General features: G+C 50.1%; 1 protein-coding gene across 1 annotated transcript in view; it reads left to right on the top strand.

Moving 5' to 3' along the window:
- Positions 1-23,414, top strand: part of PTGFRN (prostaglandin F2 receptor inhibitor) — a 93,714-nt gene that overhangs the window by 25,503 nt on the left and 44,797 nt on the right. Inside the window, exons 2-4 of the mRNA XM_030888418.2 lie at positions 5,721-6,089; positions 9,693-10,106; positions 14,678-15,058. Coding sequence (XP_030744278.1) covers positions 5,721-6,089; positions 9,693-10,106; positions 14,678-15,058 — 1,164 coding nt within the window. The remainder of the gene's footprint in view (positions 1-5,720; positions 6,090-9,692; positions 10,107-14,677; positions 15,059-23,414) is intronic.

The raw sequence follows: 23,414 nt of genomic DNA, 5'->3' as shown, positions 1-23,414 counted from the left end.
TTTCCCTTTTACACACACACACACACACACACACACACACACACACACACACCAACCACTGTATCCGCCCCCACCCCAAACCCTTATTTTTCTTGCTGTCCCTATAGGTTCATCAGTCCTGAGTTGCATATGCCGAAAAACAAAACGGCATATAACACAACTTCAAGAGTGTGATCTCCAGTGATATCTCTGAGATATACCCTAATAAGAACGAACAAAAACGAAGCAAAAATACAGAAAATACTGGCAACCCGTTCAGGTGCAGCACACATCAGAGGGTGGAACTCAGCTGACACCGTTTTAACTGTTCAAGTCAGATTTATGCCTTTGCTCTTCTACCCCCATCTCCATGAGCATCCTGTGTGCCGTTCAGTCAGCAAACATTGACTGAACAACGGCTATGCACAAGGGAGTTTCTGGGGGGCACAATTGTTGGTGTGCCTGACTATAAGTTTGGAGGTCGGAGGCCATCCAGAGATGCCGCAGTAGAAAGGGTTCAACTTCAAAACCATCAGCCACTGAAAACCCTGCGGAGCTCAGTTGTCCACGGAAACTGGTGTCCCCAAGACTGTCCAGAGCCAGTTCGCGGCACTGGCGTTCAACAATGACCACACCAGACAAAGCCACTTCTCCTAGGGAACTGCTTAAACTCTAGGAGGAAGAGACAGACCGTGAGTACTACATGAAGTCTATCAATACACATACGCACGCGCACATGCACTTAGTGTCTTAGGGATCAATTGTAAGAAGATTTGGTAGGAGTACAGGTGTGAGGTTGACAGTTTTAGGACGGGAGGAAGGATTCCCTAGGACAGTGACCTTGGCGTGAAGTTCCGGGGCTGGTGGAGGCAGCGGTGTCCGTCTGAGCGCTTCCTGGACTGGGGACTTGTGCAAAGGCTGGAGCGGGTCTGGCTTGCTCAAGGCCACATCCAAGAGGCAGTGTGGCTGGGGTAAAGTGGAGGGACCCAGTGGAAGAGGTGCAGGAGATGGAGCCTGCGAAGTGCAGGGGAGCTGGAAGGCCACTGGAAGTCTTCTTGCCTTTGAATCTGAATGCGATGGAAGTGCTGGGAGAGTTCGGAGCAGAGTGACATTATCTAAGATCACTGCCCTATTCGGAAGAGGGACACGCCTGGCCGCCCAGAGACCAGTTGGGAAGCTGTTTGTACTGATCCAGGTGAGGCTTGGACCTGTCTGCTAGCAGTGGGGGTGGTGAGAACTGGCGGTGGGAGTATCGATTTTATCCTGTAAATGATAAGGAGCCATTAGAGGCTTTTGATCAATGAAGTGACATGATTTGTGTGTTAAAAACATCAGTTTGGCAAGCTTGTCCTGGAAGGACTGGAGAGACACAACAAGGAGCTGAGTGCTCCAGCTACTCAGAACAAACACAGAGACCCGGAGGCACGGTTATCCACCAGCCCACGTCTTGACAGGGGACAGGAATCCAGAGACTGACACATTAAGAAAGTCCTTTGTTAGCCTTGCTGAGGAAGTGCTCTGAGTGAGACTGGATCAAGCCTATTCTAGACGCAGTTTGCATTAGAGAACAGTGACCCTTCCCACGCTCTGGGCACCATCTTGAATACTCTACCTGAATTAGCTCATCATGTTGTTTCCGTTTCACAGGTGAGGAAACTGAGGCACTGAGAGGTTAAGCGGCAGGTTTTGTTGGCTCCACCATGGTGAAAAATCCCATTGGGAGATTCAAAATTGTCTAGTTGTCTCTAAAATGTAAAAAAGGGAGGCAGGAAAAAAATCACTGATTTCCATTTCACACAGTGTTGATAATGGCTAGTGGTTAGGTATGGTGTCCATATCCTTTGAGCTGGCAGTGACAGAAACTAGCTTAATAAAAACATAGGTGAGGGTGAGCGGCATTGCAAAAAGTGAGTGTGTGTGTGTGTGGGGGGGTGTCTGTATATGTGTGCGTGTGGAACGATGCAAAAGATGTGACTCTAGGGCCTTAGATTCCATGCACATCTCTGGGCCAGGTGCTGGCATCCGTCTCTTCCACTCCTGGTGGCTTCCACACACGTTGTGGAAGTTTGTCTATCCATATAGCTTTGGAGTCAACCTCTTTCATAGCCACTGTTTCAAAGCAAGAGAAATCTTCCTAGAAGCCTCGATCAAAGTGAGCGATGAGGATTTTGATTTCCTTGTTTGGGGCCTGGAGGCTATCCTAGGACTGGGGCTGAAGGGTCAGCCCTATCTGAAAGCAGTTACCCCAGAGAAAGGAAGCTGGGTAGCGGCTGTGTTTACTGCCACTGGTGGGTTAGGGGCTGGAACATCATCCTCTAGGCCAGGGGTCCTCAAACTACGGCCCGCGGGCCACATGCGGCCAGCTGAGGAAATTTATCCGGCCTGCCAGGTGTTTTGGGCCGCCGAGCCTGTCCTGCCTAGCAGCCCACTTGTCCAGTGTGCATAGGAATTTGTTCATAGTTTGTTTGTTTTTTAATTATAGTCCGGCCCTCCAACAGTTTGAGGGACAGTGAACTGGCCCCCTGTTTAAAAGTTTGAGGACCCCTGCTCTAGGCACTGAGCGGCCTTAGACACTCGGTAGTAGCGGGCTCCCACACTACCCCGCTGTTAGGAGTGTTTGGCCATTCTACCTAAGCAGAAATGTGATTCGCAGCTGTTCTGCATGACCAGTACCTGTAACTTTATTTTATTCCTAAGGAGAGTGATTTAGGGTCCAGAAGCTTTTCCTGGGACTGGAGATCAATTCTGGGTCTGCCCCCAGCGAGGCTGGCAGTGAAGGCAGGTGGCAACTACCGAGAACCCATTACTATTTCTCTAATACGGCTGGTTCCTGGTTTCCTTTTCAAAGTAACTGATCGTGGGAGGAGGGGCTGGGGAGCTTCTTTTGGACCTTGGCCTAAATTAAGAAATATATTTTTAACCGTATTTAAGCACACATATAATTTCATTTACCTAACTCTTGGCTCCAAATAATGAAACAGTATTTACCTCCTATTAAGTCCAATGCCATTTGAATGATGGTGTTGGTAATGGCAAAGAATAGTGCACGTGCCACCGATTGCCAGAAGAACAAACAAATCTCTCTTGGAAGGAGTACCACCAAAATAGTCCTTAGAAGCAAATTAGCGTGGCTTTGTCTCACGGACTTTGGATGTGTTATCAGGAGAGACCAGACCCTGGAGAAAAACACTCTGCTTGGTGAAGTAGAGGGTTAGTAAAAAAGAGGGGGGAATCAACAAGATGGATTGACACAGTGGCTGCAACAGTGGACTCAAACAGAACGATTGTGAGGTTGGATTGTGAGGTTGGATTGTGAGGTTGGCGCAGGACCAGGCACTGGTTTGCTGTGCTGCACATCGGGTCGCTGGGAGTCCAAATCGACCTTGCGTTAGGCAGGGTTCTCTAGAGAAATGAAACCATGCCATTTGTGTGGTAAAAGTAGGTGCCTCGGCTGATATTCGGGTCAGCTTATACTCAAGTATATATTGGTGTGTGTGTGTGTGTCTATAGGTTGATACAGTGAGAAGGAATATAACAGCTAATTAGTCCACACAGCGGTACAGAGGGTGCAGTTCAACTCCAGCCTATTTCTGTGGAACAGTTAATATACTGGAAGTACTTTAACTCACGTGGGTCTAAGGTCAAGGAGCAGACAGCAGAGTCCTCCCTGGGACAAGGCAGGCAGAGTTTGCCCACAGGGAGCAAGCAGCAGGGTGGGACAACACTCAGTAGCGTGGGAGCTTGGTGAAGCAGCTTGGGATAGCAAACACAAGCAATACAGGGGACAGATTCCACTAGCCTCAAGCTCAAGAGATGTATGCACCAGCTGCGTGGCAGAGCAGGTCTCGAAGGAGCCTCAAGCTCTAGTGACATGACCCGTGGGTTGACCCGGCTCACAGGTAGTGTAGCTCACAGGTTGAGGCAGGGAGCTAGCGACCGCAGCAGCATGCACACACCAGCACCTTCTGATGACCAGAGAGCCAGAGAGGCGGGCAGGCCTTTCAGAGCCATTTATCTCTTCACCCTTCTATCAAACTGACCTGATTAATCCCATCTGTTCCTATTTGCCAGGTTGGCACAATAAACCTAACTATCACAGACCTGATGGCGCTGATGAACAACACGCCCCAAACTGTAAACTTATACAGTTATTGTAACATTTTCTATTTCATGAACAGCAGCACAGGTAAAAACATGTACATTTCACTCACAACCCACTAAGGGTGGCAACGCAGAGTTTGGAAACCATGAGTTATGCCAGGAACAAACAAACAACAATGGTTAAAACCACAAACTTGGAATTCGCACTTTACTGGGCCCTCATGACACGGCAGGCTCGGCTCGGCATCCCATCGGCCTCCTTGAACCCTTCCTGCTCCATTTTATAGATGGGGAAACCAGCGCTGTAAGCTACCTCTCAGATTTAAACTTCAGTCTCCTGGCCCCTGAGCCCTTGGATTGTCTCTTGTGTCTTGTGACTTCTGTTCATAGAGCAATCCTGAAAGAGACAAGCTTATTTGATCTGAATGAAAATGTTAAATTCAGGGAGTAAATGCCTGATAAAATTTATGTTGAAGTTCATCACAATGAAGACTTCTTAGGTGACAGTCCCTAAGGGCCCTGTGACTCGGGTGCCTCTGGGCAGGCCCTGTCAGGGGACTTGGCTCTGTCCTATAGGCTCTTTCCCAGGGGCGGCGGCAGCAGCCAGTGCGTTCCTAACAGCGCCCAGCCACCAGCCAGACTGGGCCATCGCTCTCTCTGTGCATCTCATTTGGAATGTAGATCAGGGTGAAGACTAGAGAGAAGGAAATGAGCCAGAAAATAGAAAATTAATACTTGGTAGAGTCGTCATATTTTAAAATTAATTTATAGGGAATGTCAGATAACTGGAGTTAAATCATTTTATCAGCAGGCTGCTCAAGGATTTAAAAATTGGCATCCATCATTGTAAATCAAGCCTCAGGAGCCCCCGGGAATGGTCTCGGGGGATATAGGGTGGGGCAAAATGTAAATACTTGATTAGCTGTGTCCTCTTTCACAGGAAAAGTAAAATATTTCTACATCACATTGCGTGGTAATGATATGTTAAGTAGTAACCGAAGGGGAGATGCTATGTCGGCCCGAGTTCGCCTGCTTTTAACTCCTTGCTTCTTCCCCGTCAATCCTGAGAAACCGGTTGTAGGAGAGACCACCATTGCAATGCCACCGCCCGGCTTGTAGTTCTAGAGACAATCTCCACCTCCTTGTTCTTAGACTCAGGTGGTGCTGCGGGTAGTTGCCAGCCATTTGGCTCTGGTTCATGGCAGCCCCATGTGCCACTGAGCAGAACGTTGTCTGGCCCTGCGTCATGTTCATGATTGCTGGTGTACGTCCACTGTGGCCACAGCAGAGTCTCCGTTCCTTCCAGCCTCGGCTCATCTTCCAGCACTGTGTCAGCCTGGATGCTGTTGTTAGCCTAAGGTTTTCCCAGGCTCCAGTCTGGAAGTAGGTGCCTGATCTTTCTGCCTAGCCTGCCTTGGTCTGGAAGCTCTGCTGAAACCTATCCACCAGGGGTGATCCTGCAGGTATTGGAAATACTGGCGGCAAAGCTCTCCGCTTCCTACTCAAGTAGGATGCATTTTTCCCCAGAAGTTTCAATGTTGTCGTTTCTGCTAGTGCCTGTAATTGCCAGTATCCACGAGTTTGTCCCAGGGGTGCTTAGAAGACCACCCTCTGTAACTTAACATCTCTTGTCATTGCAGCGCTTTGTCAAGGGCGCGTGGTGAGAGTCCCGACAGGAACCCTGGTCCGGGTGGTGGACACGGAGCTGGTCATCCCTTGCAATGTCAGCGACTATGATGGCCCCAGCGAGCAGAACTTTGACTGGACCTTCTCGTCCTCTGGGAATGTCTTTGTGGAGTTGGCGAGCACCTGGGAGGTGGGCTTCTCAGCCCAGCTTTACCGGGAGCGGCTGCAGAGGGGGGAGATCCTGTTGAGAAGGACGGCCAATGACGCCGTGGAGCTCCACATGAGGAACGTCCAGCCCTCAGACCAAGGCTACTACAAGTGTTCGACCCCCAGCACAGATGCCACCGTCCAGGGCAACTATGAGGACACGGTGCAGGTTAAAGGTACAGTCCTTGCATGGGGTCATTATGGTAGGAGGCCAGGCCTTCCTCTGCCACTAGGCTCCAGGTGACTTTGACCAGGCCTCTGGAGCTCTGTTCTGGCACCATCTGTCTAGTAGAGGTTTATTCCCTGACCAGAGTGTGATCTAAGTCAAGGGCTCCAAAACTTATTTGGCCTAACGTACCCTTTTCAGGAAAAAAACATTACTCAGCACCCCTATGGCAATGAAAAACGTTTGTACGATTGCCCATGATCCAGGTTAAAGTGTAAATATCTGCTCTTGCAGCCCTCTTGGGTCATTCCAGTGCCCCCAGCCCCTGCGGGAAAAACTGGTCTAGGTCATCCTGTGGCCAGTCGGTTGGAGTCCGCAGGTGTGGTGTAGAGAAAGCACCTCTGCAGCCATGTTGCCTGCACTCCGTCACCCAGTGGCTGGTCCTCCCACTTGTCTACCGTGTGGTCTCGGGCAAGTCACACACCTGTCTATGCCTCAGCTTCCTAGGATGCAAAACAGCACCAGCCTTCAGGGCAGCAGGGAAGAAGTGAGTACTGGCTGAACTGTGCAAAGCCCAGCAACAGGCCGGGCACTCAGAGATGGTGGGTGACAAGAAGAAGTTGATGGTCGTGATATGATGTTCAGGTTTAGGGGCATCACAGATACTTCAAAGCTTCTGTCTTCCTTTTGTCCCTTTGTGGCTTCCATACCTGTTCATACAGGAAATCACCAGGGGTTGTATGTAGAAAAAGAACTGTATGGTCACTGTCAGCTTCTGATGGAATGAAAAACGGGACCTGGCTGGGAAAATAATCATACCTTAAGTGGCATGAAAGGCTAAGTGCTGGGCTACTAATCAAAAGATTCGAGGTTCGAGGTCCCCCACCCCCGAGAGGTACTCTGGAAGGAAAGCCTGGTGATCTACTTTTGAGAGAGACATCCCCCTCACCCCCACTGCCCTTGAGTTGACCCTGACTCCTAGTGACCCTTCCCAGATAGGGTTTCTGAGACGGTCCATCCTTTATGGGTGCCCACCTCTTCATCTTGCTCCCATGGAGTGTTGGTGGGTCTGAACCACAGACCTTTTGGTTAGCAGCCCAATACCTAACAACAGTGCCACGGGGCGCCCTTTGAAAGATGATGGCCTGCAGTTCTCTGTGGACATGCCTGGGCGGGGTGGGGAGTGGAGGTGTCACCATGGCTCAGAATCGATTTGACAACCGGTTTGGGGCATTTTTCTCTCTTTTTTAATGTATCAGGAATGACCCCCACCCCCCCTTTGTTCCCCCCGTTTTCCAAGTCCTTTTAGATTTGCTTACACATTCAGTTATCTGCACCGAGTGAAGAAGATAAGGGCAGGACATTCCCTCCATTTGCACACGAGGAAATCAGAGAGCATAGGTTAATTACTTGCTGAAAACCACACACAGCTAATTAGGGAAGAGTGCAGAAGCAAACGATTTTAGCTTGGAGTGAACAAAATAGAAATATTATATTGTTATTATTATACAATAATTATGCAGTTATTTGTAATCCGCCTAGTTTCAAAGAGGATTTAAGTCAGCGTAAGAATATATTTGAAGATCAGGGAAGAAGAAGATGGGTTGTAGATGATATAAAAAGAGGGGTTGACCCAGCCATTCATTCCTTTGGTAATGATTTGTACATGTAAATGCCACAGGTCAGACACTGATTCCTCATTAGACTCATGAGGAGAGAAAACAGCCGTTCCCATTATGTAGGCATTCAAAGACAAACTTTCTGCTTCTTCCATTACCCAGCCCTTATTCCTGTAGAAAATCCCAACTATTTATATACGTATATGTGTGTGTGTATTAAGTCCTTGCATTTAAATTGAATAAATTATTACTTTTATAATAGAGATCATGCATCTTCATTGTAGTCCCTGGCTGTTGCAAGCAGTTAACACATTCTGCTGCTATCTGAGAGGTTAGAGGTTCAGGTCCACTCAGAGGCATCTTGGAAGAAAGGCCTGGTGATCCACGTCTAAAATTTAGCCAATCAGTCCTATGGAGCACAGCCCTACTGTGACACACATGGGGTTACCGTGAGCTGGAATCTGTTCAATGGTCACTTGCTGGTTTACATATCCATTAGCTCTGTCTCCTAAAGTCTGACTTAAAATTCTCAGCTTTAAGAGTTAGAGGGTGGCAGGAAAATGTCCCCTGGTTATCTTTCTGCTTCTCCTACATGTGGAAAGTGGCAGTATACGTTAGCTCTCCTTGGGTCAAGAAATCAGATGAATGACTGAGGGAGACTGGCTGGCCACTCAGGCAGTCTCCAACGGGGGCCATACGTGGTCCAGGGTTCCCTGGCCTTCAGCTCCACCAGTCTTGCAGCTGTGTATCCATTCATTCCCTGAAGGCTGAACTGGCCATCACAACTGAGCTGTGTTAGCCAAACTCACAATTGATGCGTGTACCCGGGTGCCAGTGTGTTCGTTTTGCAATGGTTCTAAGAGACTGATAAGGTTAGGTTTCAGCTTTCTCTGGAACATTCCTATCCCACAGATATACCTTGAGCATCCTTGTCATTCTTAGGTACTTCCCAGGTTAAGCCACAGGCAGCTCATACTGCTCCTTAGGGTTCCCAAGACTATCAATCTCAACAAGAAGAGACAGCCTATTCTTTCTCCTGTGGAGTGGCTGTTGAGTTTGAACTGCTGACCTTGAAGTTAGCAGCCCAAATGTTTAACCCACTGCTCCAACAGGGCTCCTCACAGTCTCAGAAGGCCGCCTCTTAGGTTTTCTAGGCTTCCTACTTTAGCCCCGGGTCTTAACATACTATTGTCAATTATTGCCCAGCGATTTCTGAAGGCCTGGCATTTCTAAGTGCCAGTACGTTCCCTTGTTATTAACGTGCTTAACCCTCACTTTGAACCCTGAGGAGGTTCAGTGGCTGTCCTATTTTCAGAGATAAAAAAAATAAGCCACAGAGGCATAAAGCAAGTGGCCCGAGGATGGCATGTCCCCAAGGTATGAATAACAGGGAGTTTTCCCCGCCTGATTCTAACCAACCTGAGTCCACTCTGACACATGGAAGCACCGTGTTCTGTGTTGACGTAGAAGTGTGAGAATTGTGGATCACTAGGGCTTTCCTTCCAGGGGTCTCTGGGTGGACTCGAACCGCCCACCTTTTGTCCATCAGCCAATCTTAGATGTTTGCACCACAGGGTTTGATGTGTGCTGCCTCTTTACTTATTTACTTTGGTTTGTGCAGTCAGAAGTCAGCTTCCGAGATCTGCATATCAAAGCAGCAAAGCTAGCCCATCAGGGCATGAGAAGGAGGAGGTACATACACACCCAAACCCACTGCCATTGAGTCGTTCCCAACTCCTAGCCACCCCGTAGGGCAGGGTGGATCTCTACAGGACCAGATAGCCTGGTGTATCTCCCGGAGAGCAGCTGGTGGGTTCGAACTGATGGCCTTGAGGATAGCATCCCAGAGAGTAACCCACCTAGGCGCCTACACCAGAGAAGGAGGCGGGAGTTGTTTGTGGTGGCCGGATCAGTCGTGGCTCAGGCTAGAAAGTGGCGGGTCCTTGTCCGACGGTGGACCGTCCGTCTAACGCGGCTCTGCTTTCCGCCCACAGTGCTAGCCGACGCGCTGCACGTGAGCTCCAGCCCGCAGCCCTCCCCGGCCCTGAGCCTGCGGGAGGCCGAGCCCTTCGAGCTGCGCTGCGCCGCCTCCAGCACCTCGCAGCTGCACACGCACCTGTCGGTGCTGTGGGAGGTGCACCGCGGCGCCGCCCGGCGCAGCATCCTGGCGCTGACCCACGAGAGCAGGCTCCGCCCCGGGCCCGGCTACGAGCAGCGCTACCACAGCGGGGACGTGCGCCTGGACACCGTGGGCAGCGACGTGTACCGCCTCTCCGTCTCCCGGGCGGTGTCGGCGGACCAGGGCCTCTACAGGTGCGTCGTCAGCGAGTGGATCGGAGAGCAGGGCGCCTGGCAGGAAATTCAAGAAAAAGGGGTGGATGTCGCCACCGTGGTGATCCAGCCAACAGGTGAGTTTCAGGAAAGAGCCAGGCTTAGATGCTAATTTTCTTCTTTTTCATCTTGGCCGCGGGGTCCTCCTCCTTTTCTGACAAAGTGGTACCTGCCGCTCGTGCGAAGTCCTCCCTTTGGAGGCGAGGGAGAAGGGTGGAATTGGGTGTATGGGAGGGCTGCCTTTGTGGTGGGCACTATGATTACAGTTGTGTTCTGCGGTTGCATTTTATCCCTAATCTCTTTCCCCGGGAGCTGTAGCATAGCCTATAATACTAGGACAGTACTTCCACGAAAAGGTTAAGTGTCATGGTTTTGAGGCTGGAGTGAAGTTAATTTAAGCCTGCTGGCCAGAGGGGCTCTGGGTGGAGCTGCCCAACCCCCTGCTCCCAGGAGGTGTCCGTGTGGGGTTTCCCCGAGTCTGGGATCAGCATGTCCCCCACCCCCAGCTGCTGGGGCTGTGTGAGGTGCCGCGCTCAGTTCCTGCAGCCTTCTCTGATCATGAGCCTCCTCTCCTTTCCCATGTGCCCTATGGCCCTGCTAAAGTTCGTGGAGGAATGGCATTCACAGGTAGTGGGATTTTTCCACGGACTTTTTGATGACCGCTCCTGTACCCTAGGGTTGGTCTTTTGGTTGGATTCTCAGGAAGTCATTTGTGAAATCTCACTCACTCCCTCACTGTCATGGAGACTCCCAGCAACCTTATAGGACTAAGTATTACTGCCCCCCTAAGGTTCTGGGACTTTGCATCTTTACAAGAACAGGAAGCCTCTCTGATGCCCTTCGAGAGGCTGGTGGGGTTGAACTGCTGCCCTGTGGTTAGCAACTCAAGTGTGTAGCCTATTATGCCACCAGTGTGAATTGGCCCTTTGAAAGAATACCTTTACTCCAATTATAGGAACAAGTAAGAATATATAAAATGCCGTTTAGAAGGGGGTGGGGAGTGAGGAAGGAAAAGAAGCCGTTGTTGAGTATAGCCCAACAAGCACCCGTGGAGACCCTACCAACCGTAGTGCTCTGTGCCAGGCCCGGGGTCAGGGTGCTCCGGGCGCTTTCCAGCCTGGGAGCTACCTGCTTCAGCCGAGGCAAAGTGGGGAGAGGCCGATTCAGGGCACTGCATCGCTGGGGTTGAAGGGCTGTACTCGTTTTAGGGGCATCTGATAGCTTCAGACTCACTACTGTAAGGTCGATTCTGACTCGTGGCAAGCATATAGGACAGGGTAGAACTGCCCCTGTGTGCTTCCCAGATTGTACTCTTTATGGGACTAGAAAGCCTCATCTTTCTCCTACTGAGCAGGCTGGTGGTTTTGAACTGCTGATCGTTCAGTTAGCAGTCCAATGTGTGACCACTATGGCGCCAGGGTTCCACCAATTGCTCTAACACCTTAGAATCTGTTTTCTCCAGATATATATAATCCACAACCACACTGGATTAACTACCTCTTTACTTAGCCAACTCCTTCCTGAACCTTCTCTTGCCTCTAGTAGATGGCAAGCCCAGAAGACAGTGGTACTACACTCGTCTCCCATGGGGGCCACTCCAAGTTTGATTTCTAGCCAAGTACACTACCTGTGCAGCCATTGATCATCTGTTGGTGGAGACTTGTGTGTTGCTGCGGTGCTGAACAGCTTTCGGGGCAGATGCCACGCTGGTATAGACTAGGAAGAAAGGTCTGGCAATCTACTTCCGAAAAGCAACCTTTGTGCATCCAGTGGAGCACATTGGTTGGATTCCATTGTGCCTGAGGTCACCACATGTCCGGACTAAGTCCACAGGCGCTGTGAACAACAGGCTGGCACAGGGTGGCTCGAGCAGCATTCCAGGGTCTCTGACCCAGGACAGCATGTTAGGACCAGCCAGACCAGCCCACACAGGCAGCCTTCATGCTGGCCCCTTTCAAAAGATGCCCTCACATCCCTTTTGGACCTTCCAAAAGAGAAAGAAGAGGGTGACGAGGAACTTGGAGGTCAGGTGTAGGTGCCAAGGCGAGCTCTTCAGTTCTTTTTCTCTGAGCTGAGGCTCTCCTCACTTTCTGTCTTCTGTCAAGGTGGAACTTGAACGTGACTTGAAATGCTGCTTGAAACATTGTCGGGCTTTGAAAATATTCATGTGACAGTCATTTACTCCAGGGCTTTGGACGCTGGGCCTTTTCTGAACTAGACACCGGCCTTTCCTGTGGGCTGGTGGGAGACAGCAGTTGGTACTAAATGGCTCTTGCTCGAAGCTCAGGATGTGCCCCCGTGGGAATTCTCTGGGAAATGGTTATTTGTCATCTAAATAATTGTTCCCAGAGCATTGCCACAAATTGAATGTTTTTCCTCCTCTGATTACAGATGCTCAGGGTGGTGGTGGTGGTTATTTTTATTTTATGAGGCTTTCTGCTTCTGCAAAGATGGTACAGCCTCGGAAATCTCACGCAGATTGCTGTGAGTCAGAATCAACCCGATGGCACTGGGTTTTACAGACAGCAAAACGTTGGTAAGAGAGCAAGGGAATGCTGAAATGCTGGAACCACATCTGCCAAGTGACTGTGACACCAGATCTTTCAACGTGGCATCTAAAGATGGCCTACTTTTAATTATCCACACTAATGAGAGAGGGCAGTGCCACGGGTAATCCCCAAACCATCATGTTTGGGTTCCAGAAGATGTGCTTTATGCTTATCTTCTTAAGGTGGGTGTGTCTTACGGGAATACATGATGGTTCAAGGACAGTACCTTTGTAAGACGTGGCTCATAAGGAATACTGTCTGGGTCCTTGTCTCATAAGGATTACTTTCCTGGCCCTTTTGTTGAGAATTTTGCTTCTTATATCAGGAGGCAGTTCACCCCCACCTGCTACCCTCCTGCTGACAAAACGCACTAGTCAGAACTAAGCTATGCCTATCAGTCTAAAACCACCCGACGCATATCCCTCACTGGGAGAAAGTCTGATTTTAGGTTTCCGATGCTCACCAGGTTCTTATCCAACAGGAGTGTCATAGTTAAAGCTGAGTCCCTGGAGCAAATCCCCTGTATTTGAATCCCACTCTGCGATATTTTAGCTGTGTGACCTGGTGTTAGTCTGGGTTGACTAGAGAAACAAATTCATAGACACTCACGTGTGTAAGGAAGAGCTTTACATATAAGAGCAACTGAATATTGAGAACACATCCCAGCCCAGTCCAGATCAAGTCCATAAGTATGATGGTAGCCCATATGTCCGATACCAGTCTATAAAGTCCACTTCAGACTCACGAAACTCGTGCAATGATGCCAAACCAAATGCAGGAAAATCATAGGCCAGTGGGTGGAAAATCTTGTGGATCCAGTGATGGTGTAAGCATCTCAGCGCTGGCGTGGGTCTCCATGTAGCTCTCCCCCTCCCCCAGCTCCAGGGCTCTGACTCCATCAGTGTGTCCCCATGTGGTTTGTCTCCCAGGGAGGGAGGGAGTGTCCCTATCTGGCCTCCAGTGAGCTATTTATCTCTGTGGTGTCTCCAAATGAGGCCATCAAGATTGACAGGCTGGACTCTACCCCTCCACAAGTTGACACCAGATTATGTAACTGCCACCAGCCTTCAGCCATTTACTTAACTTCTCTGTGCTTGGTTTCTTCATCAGCATCAATGAAGATAATACTAGTAGGTAGTTCCTAGCGGTGTAAACTTTGTCAAACACTTTGAACCATGCCAGAAGTTTAGTAGATATGCATGTATATGCTGCTATTGTTTAATATTTAAATTAGTTCTATTGTATTAATATTAATTTTTCCTTTAGTGTGGTAAAATCTATATGACAGAAAGGTTCATGATTTTTAGGTGTGCACGTTAGTGGCATTAATTATATTCAGTGTTCTACCCCCATCACCACAAACTAGTCCCCACATATTTTCATGATCCCCGTCAGAAAGTAGAACCACGAAGTAACTCGCCTTCCTCCTGCCCTCTGTCCCTGGCAACCTCTAAGCTACGTTCTTATTTATTTCTGACTGCTACTAAAGCTCCTTTCTTCCACTGGTTGCTGATCTGCCTGTCCTACCAGTGGAACCATATAGCATTTGTCTTTTGCGTCTGACTGACTGCGCGCAGGGTAACGTTTTCAAGTGTCACTCGTGTTGCGCCATGTATGTGTACTTCCTTTCTCCTAACGACCCGGCAGCATGCCATTGTACCGCGATTGTTTGCCTAGTCATCTGTTGATTGAGCGCTGGTACCATCCTTATGGAAGAAACGGAGCTTTTCAAGAAGGTCTTCACTAAACATATGCTCAAGTGCGTACCCTGTTCAAACCCTTTTGACTGGACTCCATAAATTAGAATTTCAAAATGGATTGTCTAAAGCAGCAGTTCTCAACCTTCCTAATGCTGCGACCCTTTCATATAGTTCCTCATGTTGTGGAACTGAAGAACCCCAATTATAAAATTATTTTCATTGCTACTTCATCACTGTCATTTTGCTACTGTTATGAATCGGGCGACCCCTGTGAAAGGGCTGGTCAACCCCCAAAGGGGTCGCGACCCACAGGTTGAGAACCGCTGGTCTGAAGGGAGGGCTGTGGAGGGGACAGACCTAATCCAGATGATCCAGCTGTGTTCGTTTTTCATGTTTAAGTGCTGAGGACAGTCGTGGCCAGGAACGTGTCTGCGCCTGAGGGAAAGGAACTGGACCTGTCCTGCAACATCACGACGGACCGGACGGACGACATCCGGCCGGAGGTGACGTGGTACTTCAGCAGGACGCCGGACAGCACTCTGCCCGGCCTGCACGTGCTGGCCCGCATGGACCGGGACTCCTTGGTGCACGGCTCTCCCCACATTGCCCTGAGCCACACGGACGCACGCTCCTACCACTTACTGCTCCGAGATGTCAGCAAGGAGAACGCCGGCTACTATTTCTGCCACGTGGCACTCTGGGCACCCAGGCACAACAGGAGCTGGCATAAGGTGGCCGAGGCCATGTCTGCCCCCACTGGTGTGGATGTGACCTGGCTAGGTGAGTGGTTTGGAGAATGGCTCTTGGTTCTCTCGGGCTTACTCCTCCTCTGGGCTGTCTGTGCTAGCCGGGGTGCGGTGTGGCTTTGCATGGTTCCAGCATCCTTTCTATCCGTGCTGCATACTGTAGCCTGGCTGGGTCCCAAGCTGGGGATGGAGGCAAAGCCGGTGGAAATAGAATCTGGCAGGCCAGGGAAATGTGTAGATTCCGTGGCCTCGGTTGTCTCAATACCCTCATTTGAGAGGCTATAGTCTCCTTTTGTTGTCGAGAACTTTTCGGGGTTGGCGCAGAGCTGAATGGCTTTGTGAAATGGCTCTTTGTTGGAAGGAGAAAGCTGCAAGTCTCCCTTCCCTTTCCGAGACTCCAAGGTGCTCTCTAGCAGGAGCTGGTGCCTTTCCAAAGCCGGGAGAGGAAGAGAATTCCTTCCATGAACGGAAAGCAGTGTTTCCACCAACTGCCCTGGCATCCACAAATGACTCTATTTGCAGTTAGCAGCTAACCGCCGGAGCCTTCTCACTTTCCTTTGGGGCTCCCTCGCCTGTGGGCAATTGCACAGGTGCAGAAGCCAGGTGGCACTCAGATGTGGACTACCTTGCCAGCTGTGTCCTAGCAACATGCCCCCTGTGCAAAGGTCCTTGCCATATCCTAATCTTTTCCCGCCATTCCTTTCTCTCTCTTTTTTTTTTTCATAGATGTTTGTTCTCTGGACTAAAACTACTCCTACTTTTCCTGATTTTGTTGAGTCTTGCATTTAAGGAGACCGGCTGGTGTAGTGGGTGGCGCGTGGAGCTGTTAACCACAAGGTCACAGCAGGTTGAACCCACCAGCACCCCACTGGAGCAAGATGAGGCTTTCGATTCCTTTAAGGATCCACAGCCTCAGAAACCCAAAGAGCAGTTCTACTCTGTCCTGGAGGACTGCTAGGAGTTGGGATTGACTCAGGGGCACCGGGTTTGGTTTCAGGTTTGGTCTTGCAAGTCGTTGGGAAGGCTGGGGTTACCGGCCTTGTGGAGCGCCGCACTTCCCTTGTCCCTTATTACAAAGCTGGGGGCAGGCCTGCCAGGCAAATTCTTACCTGATCTGAGCTCATCTTTCTCTTCTCCTGTGAGTGTTAGGGGCCCAGATGAAGGCATGCAGCCGTGTGGAGAGCTGCTGTCACATCAGCCCCTGGCTTGGGGTGATCTCAGGCACGAAGGAATGGCACTCTGCCTGGTCCTGCACCATCCCCACGCGCTCAGACTGCTGTGCTCCGCTGGGTTTTCATTGGTTGAATTGTAGGCGCCGATGGCCAGGCCTTTCTTCAGAGGCCATCTTCATCTGAAAACGGTTCAGCCTCAGAAACAGGGAAGCCACCCCGGCAGATACATGTGGGCCATCTGTGGACACGTTGCCATATTGTGATTATTAGGAGATAAACAGATCTTAAGGAGCTCCAGTGGCATAGTGGTTAAGTGTTTGGCTTCTAACTAAAAGGTCAGTGGTTCAAACCCACCAGCCACCCCACAGGAGAGGGCTGTAGCCTCTGCTCCTGTAAAGATTCCAGCCTTGGTTGGAAACCCTACGGACAGTTCAGCTCTGCCCTGTAATGATTCTGAATGATTCAGCAGCGTGAGACAGCAACCACAAAAAACAGATCACTACAGGCCAAGAAATAATCTACTCCTTCGGCTCCTGATAAGCATCCTCTCCCTCTGACCCCCAGCTCACATTTAGCCCGTCCTTATCTGGTGTCAGAAGGCTCTCTGGAGTTCGTGGATGTTCAGTGTTTGCTGGTAATGAGCCCTGAATATTCCGCAAGCCTGAGGAGTTGGCAAGTTGGGAGAGGGAGCAGGAGAAAGAAGAGTAGCGAGAGAGAAAGCAGAAAGTACAGTGCCATCCAGATTAGTCAGCGAGTCCTGGCGGCACCCTGGTTAAGTGCATAACTGCTAACCCAAAGGTCAGCGGTTCAAACACACCAGCTGCTGCACGGGAGACAGGGTTGTGGTATGTATACAGATTTCAGCCTTGGAACCTGTGGGGCTGCTCTGCCCTCTTGATGGGGCTGCTGTGCATCGGAATAGACTGAAAGGCAGACCTCCACGGGCTGTTAGTCCTCCCCGTTAGCAGAGCGATCTGCCACTCTCTGCAAAGCAAAAGGAGCAGGGTTTATCTGGCAGCGTTTCTTCCTCCTGTCTGAGCCCCGCAGAAGACACTCACTAGGAAGTACTGAACTGGAACAATGCTGGCCCAGCGAGAACTCTCCTTAGCAACCTTCAAAATAAAACAGATGTTGTCAGCCCCAATAGAAGGGTTTTTTTCATCTCTGGAGCTGAATTTGTTTCGCAGCTCTGATCCTCAGCGCATTGTGTGCGGCTGTCAAATCCCAGTGCTAACTCCTCCTGCCCATCCCTCCACCCCCGGCACTTCGGAGTCTGAGCGGGAGCTGGTTTTTTATTTTATTTATTTATTTTAGAAAGTGTTGTCTGCAGTCCCGTTTGAGGGCCTCTTTGAAGCCCTCGTGCCTTGATCCCAGCATACCGGGAGGGAGACTCAGCCCCGCCAGAAAACAGGAGGGGAGCTCCTGGGAGGCCCTGGCCTCTTTCAAACTGGAAGGGATTGGTTGGTGGCTGTCTTCTCCAGAGAGCCGGGAGAAACAAAGCGGTGAAATTGTGGGAAAGGTTCAGTGAGTCTCCCGTGCTTTTTTGGCGTGGTCCCAAAACCATTGCTAGGAATGGCACAGGCTTGCCTCTCCCTGACTGGCGTCATAGAATATATGAAACCCTTAGGGACTTCAAGTCGCATTCTGCATGTAATCAGCACTCAGTAACTACTGGTTGGATGGGTCAATAAGCCAGCACCAAAATATGGATTGTGTTAAAATATGTGCACAGGAAAACCAGACTTGCAAAGAAAGCCATCACGTTCCACTCATAGATCATCCGCAGGTCTCACGGGAGCCTGGCTCTCCTGGGAAAGCGAGGACGTCCTTCTCCTGTTTCCCGTGCTCAGAACGCCCCTCTCGCCGTGCCTGTGATGCAGTCCATTGCAGCTGCTTGGACAGTTGTCAGGAAGTGAGCTGTACACGAGTACAGCAGCAGTGTTTGCAAGGCCTCTCCAGTTGGAGGGTCTACCCAGAATCCCGTGGGCCCAGTCTGAGGCCGGGTGGGTGTCTCTATGTGGGTTCTATGTATGTCCATTCCGGGGGGTGGGCGGGGGTTCAACACCAAGTGCAGCTTGGCGCTGGGCCTGTTTGAGGTCACTGAGAAGTTGCCAGACCAGCAGGAGGACGGGCGACATGCCAAACACCCTCGATTGACATAGGTGGTCTTAGTCTGTGTTGAGTATGGGGTGTTGTCACCGAAGAGCTCTTCGGAAAGCTGACTCCTCTTTCACGTATGACACAGAACTCTCCGGTGTGCTGCCTGGCAGGCGAAGAATAACGACCATTTATCGAGTCAGCCTAGTGGAGGCCTAGAGGCTTTATGTGCCTTATCTGTTTAGTCCCCACAGCAACCTTAAAGAGGTATGGCCACTGTCTCCATTCAAAAACAGCCCTTGTAAATATATAGTCAGTTTATCATTGTCAGGGTCAGAACTTAGGGAAGGAACTGGAGTTCATCTCGGACTGACACAGTGCCAGCCAGGGCAGTTGGGACTGGCAGGTCACTTCTCAGATGGCCTCCTCACACTCGTGACTTGGTGCCCCTGCGCTTCTCTCACCCACTCTCTCTGCACGTGGTGCCTTACCCTTCAGAGCCTCTCTCCGGGGCATGATGTGCTGAGGGCAATCACGGCGTCTTGCTTGGTGGCTGCCTTCCAAGAACCAGGAAGTGGAAGTTGGCAGGCTAGTTACAAGCTCTGCCTAGACTTTTCAAAAGTCCCTTCCGGTGTCCTCTGTTGGTCAGAGCCATTACAGAGGCGAGGCCACCTAAAGTCAAGGGAATGAAGACATCATGTCTTAATGGGAGAGCGGAGAGGCTGTAGTGCAGAAATGCCTGTAGACCGGGACATATTGCTGTGGCCGTCTTTGGAGAAGAGCATTTGCCACAGTGCTTCATGCTGGGCTGTTTTCGTTTTTTATTTTGCTCAAGAGATACTTAGGATGGCTTGCAGAGAATGATAGCCCAGGGTTCACGTGTCCCACGTATGGTCTTCTTCTTATGAAGAAACATGTTTGGTCTTGGGAAGGAGCTTTGGTTTCTGGCGCTGGGGAAGCACGCATGTAACACAGCGTTTGCCAATCCCACATTCTCCAGACATACAAGTTAGCGATGGCAGTTACATTAATCACCCGCAGTCCTTGCCAAAGTTCCCATTACCAGGCTCAGAAACTCACTCTCCCCAAACAATGACTCCTTCTTTCCCGCCCCCCTTCCTGCCCCTGCTAACCACTAATAAGCTGTGCTCTCTATACATTTGCCTATTCTTGAATAGGTACCGGGCCCCACCCACCCACCCCCACCCCGCCCTTTTTTTTAAAGCAACTATTTTATTATAGTTCGAGATCATGGGGGTCAGAAATTCGGGCAGGACTCCTCTGGGCTAGCCTGTCCCAGATGGCAGTGGCCTCAGTAACTTGGTGTGGTGGTCAGCTTTCGGCTGAGCTGGGCTTGCTTTGGCATTTGGCACCTCGGCAGAAGTAGCTAGAAGACAGGGCTCCGCTTGGGCCCATCCTCTCTGGGTTTTCACTGGGCCTCTCATGGGAGTCTCCAGCAGCCTGACTGTCCAGAATTCAGACCTCTTTCTAGAGGCCTCAGAGCTCTTAAGAACTAGTGTTGCAAGAAACAGCAAGCGGAAGTTGCTGGTAAGATTCATGTTCGAAACTCTAGCGCATAGGTTCCCAAACTTATTTGTTCTGCTACCCCCTTTTCAGAAAAGGAAAAAAAAAAAAAAAGCACTGGGCACCTCCTTGGCTATTAACAATGTTCTTTATGTAGACTCTAATTCAGGAAGAAGTGTTGTTTACTTTCTTGGTCCCTCTGGGTCCTTCCAGCAGCCCCCAGGGGGCGATATGGCCCACTTGGGGAGGCATTGAGTGTGGAGTTTAAGGTCTAACTCCAGGGTAGCTCTGGCCTCATTTGCTGGGGAGTGGTGCATGGAGATGGATGAGTGTGGTTAACCTGATTGGACGCTTCTCCTGTGTATTGGCCGATCAAGATCAGGGCAAAGATGTGCATGGGTCTGGCAAGTCCCAAAACATTTGTGGCAACCCAAATGCTCATGACATGTGTATAGTGAGGGAGAAAAAAGCCTCCTTTATTTAGAATTTATGTCCTACTTTGAAGGGGGGCAAAAGAGGTTTAAATTAGCTTGCCAAAGGAAGCACAATGTAAAGCAGAAGACATAAAAATAAATCCAAGAGCAAAGGGGGCGCAAAGCAAAAAGGATATCAAAGAATAAATACTGTAATGTGGCTGGGATGAATTAGATCCTGCGTCTCAGTCCTGAACTCGCTCTGGACTTTTTGAAGAGTAAAGGCATAAAGAGACTTGATTATACAGTTTGCATCTGATGAAAGAAAACATAAACTATCTCGGAGAGACAAACTTTGTCTGGGCACCGAAATCCTCATGTACTTTTTCGTTTAAGGGCCATTGGATCACATAATGGGCAGTGCTTTCAGCTGTTCTTTTACAAAAGGCCCTAAGTGATTGTTTAAATGGATGTTTCTTATAGCCACTCTCTACAAAAGCCGAGGACATAAATCTGAAAGCCCGTGAAGGAGTTTCTGTAAAGGAATGGAATTTCTTCGGGGGTGGGGACAAATGGCATTCTGTGTTGGTGATGAAATTGGTATATGGCGAAAATTTGGAGCACGGAGAGAAACGGCCAGTTAATGTGCACACGAAGCCATCTCTCTCCCCTATCAGATGTCTTAAATGAGCCTTTGGCACTGTTTGGATACTAATCAGTTCATGGTCGAGCTGCCTGCCTGCGGCACTAGCCCTCTGTGGTGTTAATTGGAGAGGGTTCCGGGGCCTGCTGTACAGGACTCAGGGGGAGACAGAGCTGAGTTCTCCACCGTTACAGCTTACGAGCCTGATTTGCATTCTTCCCCGCCAGAGAACTGTCCCTGCCGTCCAGTCCAGCCGGGTGCCAGCGAGTGAAGTCATTATTTTTCTTTAACAGGAGCCGTTGATCTACTAAGTAGCTGGTACTGCCATAGACGGGAGGTAAGATTCGGGCTGCCCGAGTCTCAGAGCCGCAGCTCCCTGTTGTCTGTCCCAGGTCATCTCTGTGGGCAGGAGAGCGCCTGATCCAGAGCACTAAGTTAGGGACAGGGAGGCCTGGATCCGTGTCCTGCGCCTCCACCCTCTGTCTGTGACTGCTGAGTATGTCGCCGCCTGCTTCTAAGCGTGGGGTTTCTTGGTTTGGTGAGATTGTACATACAAAGTGGTTAATGCACTGCCTGGCACTTAAAGTTCAGTACAGTTTAATGGTGCTGATAATTGTGATTTATTAGGGTTTGAGGTACGGTCAATATAGAATAGTCTCTTCCCCACTTAGTTCCTAACCAAGACAGACCTCAGAGTCTCTCTGGGGCATGGAGGGACTAGGTCTATGTGGTCTTGGAAGCAGCTGTTTGAAAGGGATGCTAACCACACCCAGCCCCTTCCCCATTTTGCCCCCAGTCTGCTAATTCGCTCATTGTTCTTTGGGGAGGCGTGAGTGGTTGAAGATGAGGACAGAAACCTGAAGTGTGGCGTTGGCGGTGGGCCCTAGGTGTTCCATCGCAAGGATAGCATTTCAGTTGTTCTGAAGTGGACACGCTGAGGACCGGTTCAGACTGATGCTCTGTTGAGGTGGCATGCAGTGCTCTACCGAAAAGCAAGCACTCTGTATATTGCCTTGTCTGTTTAAATGCTAAGGGATATGTCACGGCTGTACAAATCCTGAAGGAGCCCTGGTGGCGTAGTGGTTATGTGTTGGGCGGCTAACCGCAAGGTCAGCAGTTCGAAACCACTAGCCGTTCCGAGGGATTAAGATGAGGCTTTGTACTCCCCGGAAGAGGTGCAGCCTTGGAAACCCACAGGCGCTGTTCTGCCCCGCTCTGTGGGTTGCTAGGAGGCAGCACTGATTTGATGGCAAATGCTGACGGAGCTTTGGTGACACTGAGGTTAAGTGCTGAAAGGTAGCCAGTAGAACCCACCAGCCGCTTGGTGGGAGCAAAGACCTGGCACCCTCTTCCTAGCAAGATGAAATCAAAGAAACAAGTCCACTCCTGCCATGAAGTTGATTCTGACGCATCGTGATTCTATATAGGATTTCTCAGACTGTAGATCTTTACAGCAGCAAACAGCCTCATCTTTCTCCTTAGGATCAGGCGGGGGCTTTGAACTGCCAACCTTGTGGTCAGCAGTCTAACCCCCAACCCACAGCGCCACCGGGGCTCCTTACTGTAAAGATCACAGCCTAGTAAACCCTGGAGGGCAATTCTCCTCTGACGGTGGAAGTCAACTCCCCTGCTCCTAACAACAGCGGCATATAAGCGATGCCAGACGCAACTCTTTTTGAAAATTAATTGGTCGACACATTTAGCTGCCTCTAAAGTACGTACCCAATTAGGAAAATAAAAGCCACAGCATCAGCCGCGAAGAGGGCCCTCGTTCTCCCATTTCTTGTGTGTAGCTCAAGCATGCAGCTCATTCGTCTGATGAGCGGTACCAACTTCACTCCGTTTCAAAGGGGTATTAGAACATGGCCCTGTGGTGCACAGCTCAGGATTAGTGTCTCAGCCGTTATCATCACTCTTGTCTTCTGGGATGCAGCCGGCTTTGAGAGAGCATCCATAATCTGAGTGTATAATGAGGTTGAGCAGTTTGGTCCAAAGTGAGAGCCGGGCGGGCCATGGCGTCACAGCCACTCTTTAATTCTGCTCACACACAGCCTGCCAGAGCTTAGTCTTCTAACTTCACCCCTCTGGGATTGAGCACCTTTGTTTGTGTATTTACTTTTCATTTGGAAACCACTTATGACCATAGTCCCTATTTCAGAAGGTTGTCCTGAAAATTGAGCAAGAATGCTGGGCAGGAGTATGTTGTTACCTGGTTGCTGGCATATAAGAAGCCCTCCATGAATAAAGCCACTTGTTAGGCTGACTGTAAAATGAGAGAAATACACCTTAACTACCAGCCACCTGTGACTTTGCTGCACTGTGGTGACTTGCATACTGCTGTCATGCCACAAGCGATGTCACCAATCTTCCAAGACCAGCAGGGACTCTGTTTTCAGGGTTCACTCGAACTTCCAGACTAAGACAAACTAGGAAGAAAGGCGTGCTTGTCTGCTTTCAAAGTTGGCCACGGGAAAATCCCGTGGATCACAGTGGAATGTTGCCCAATGTAGTCCTGGAAGATGAGGCCCTGAGGAAGGGAGG

Source organism: Echinops telfairi, unplaced genomic scaffold (assembly GCF_000313985.2).
Source record: "Echinops telfairi isolate 266 unplaced genomic scaffold, ASM31398v2 ScPeMD7_7466;HRSCAF=8504, whole genome shotgun sequence".
NCBI classification, from domain to species: Eukaryota; Metazoa; Chordata; class Mammalia; order Afrosoricida; family Tenrecidae; genus Echinops; species Echinops telfairi.
Note: the sequence above shows the minus strand (reverse complement) of the source record. Positions and strands in the feature narration are given on the sequence as shown.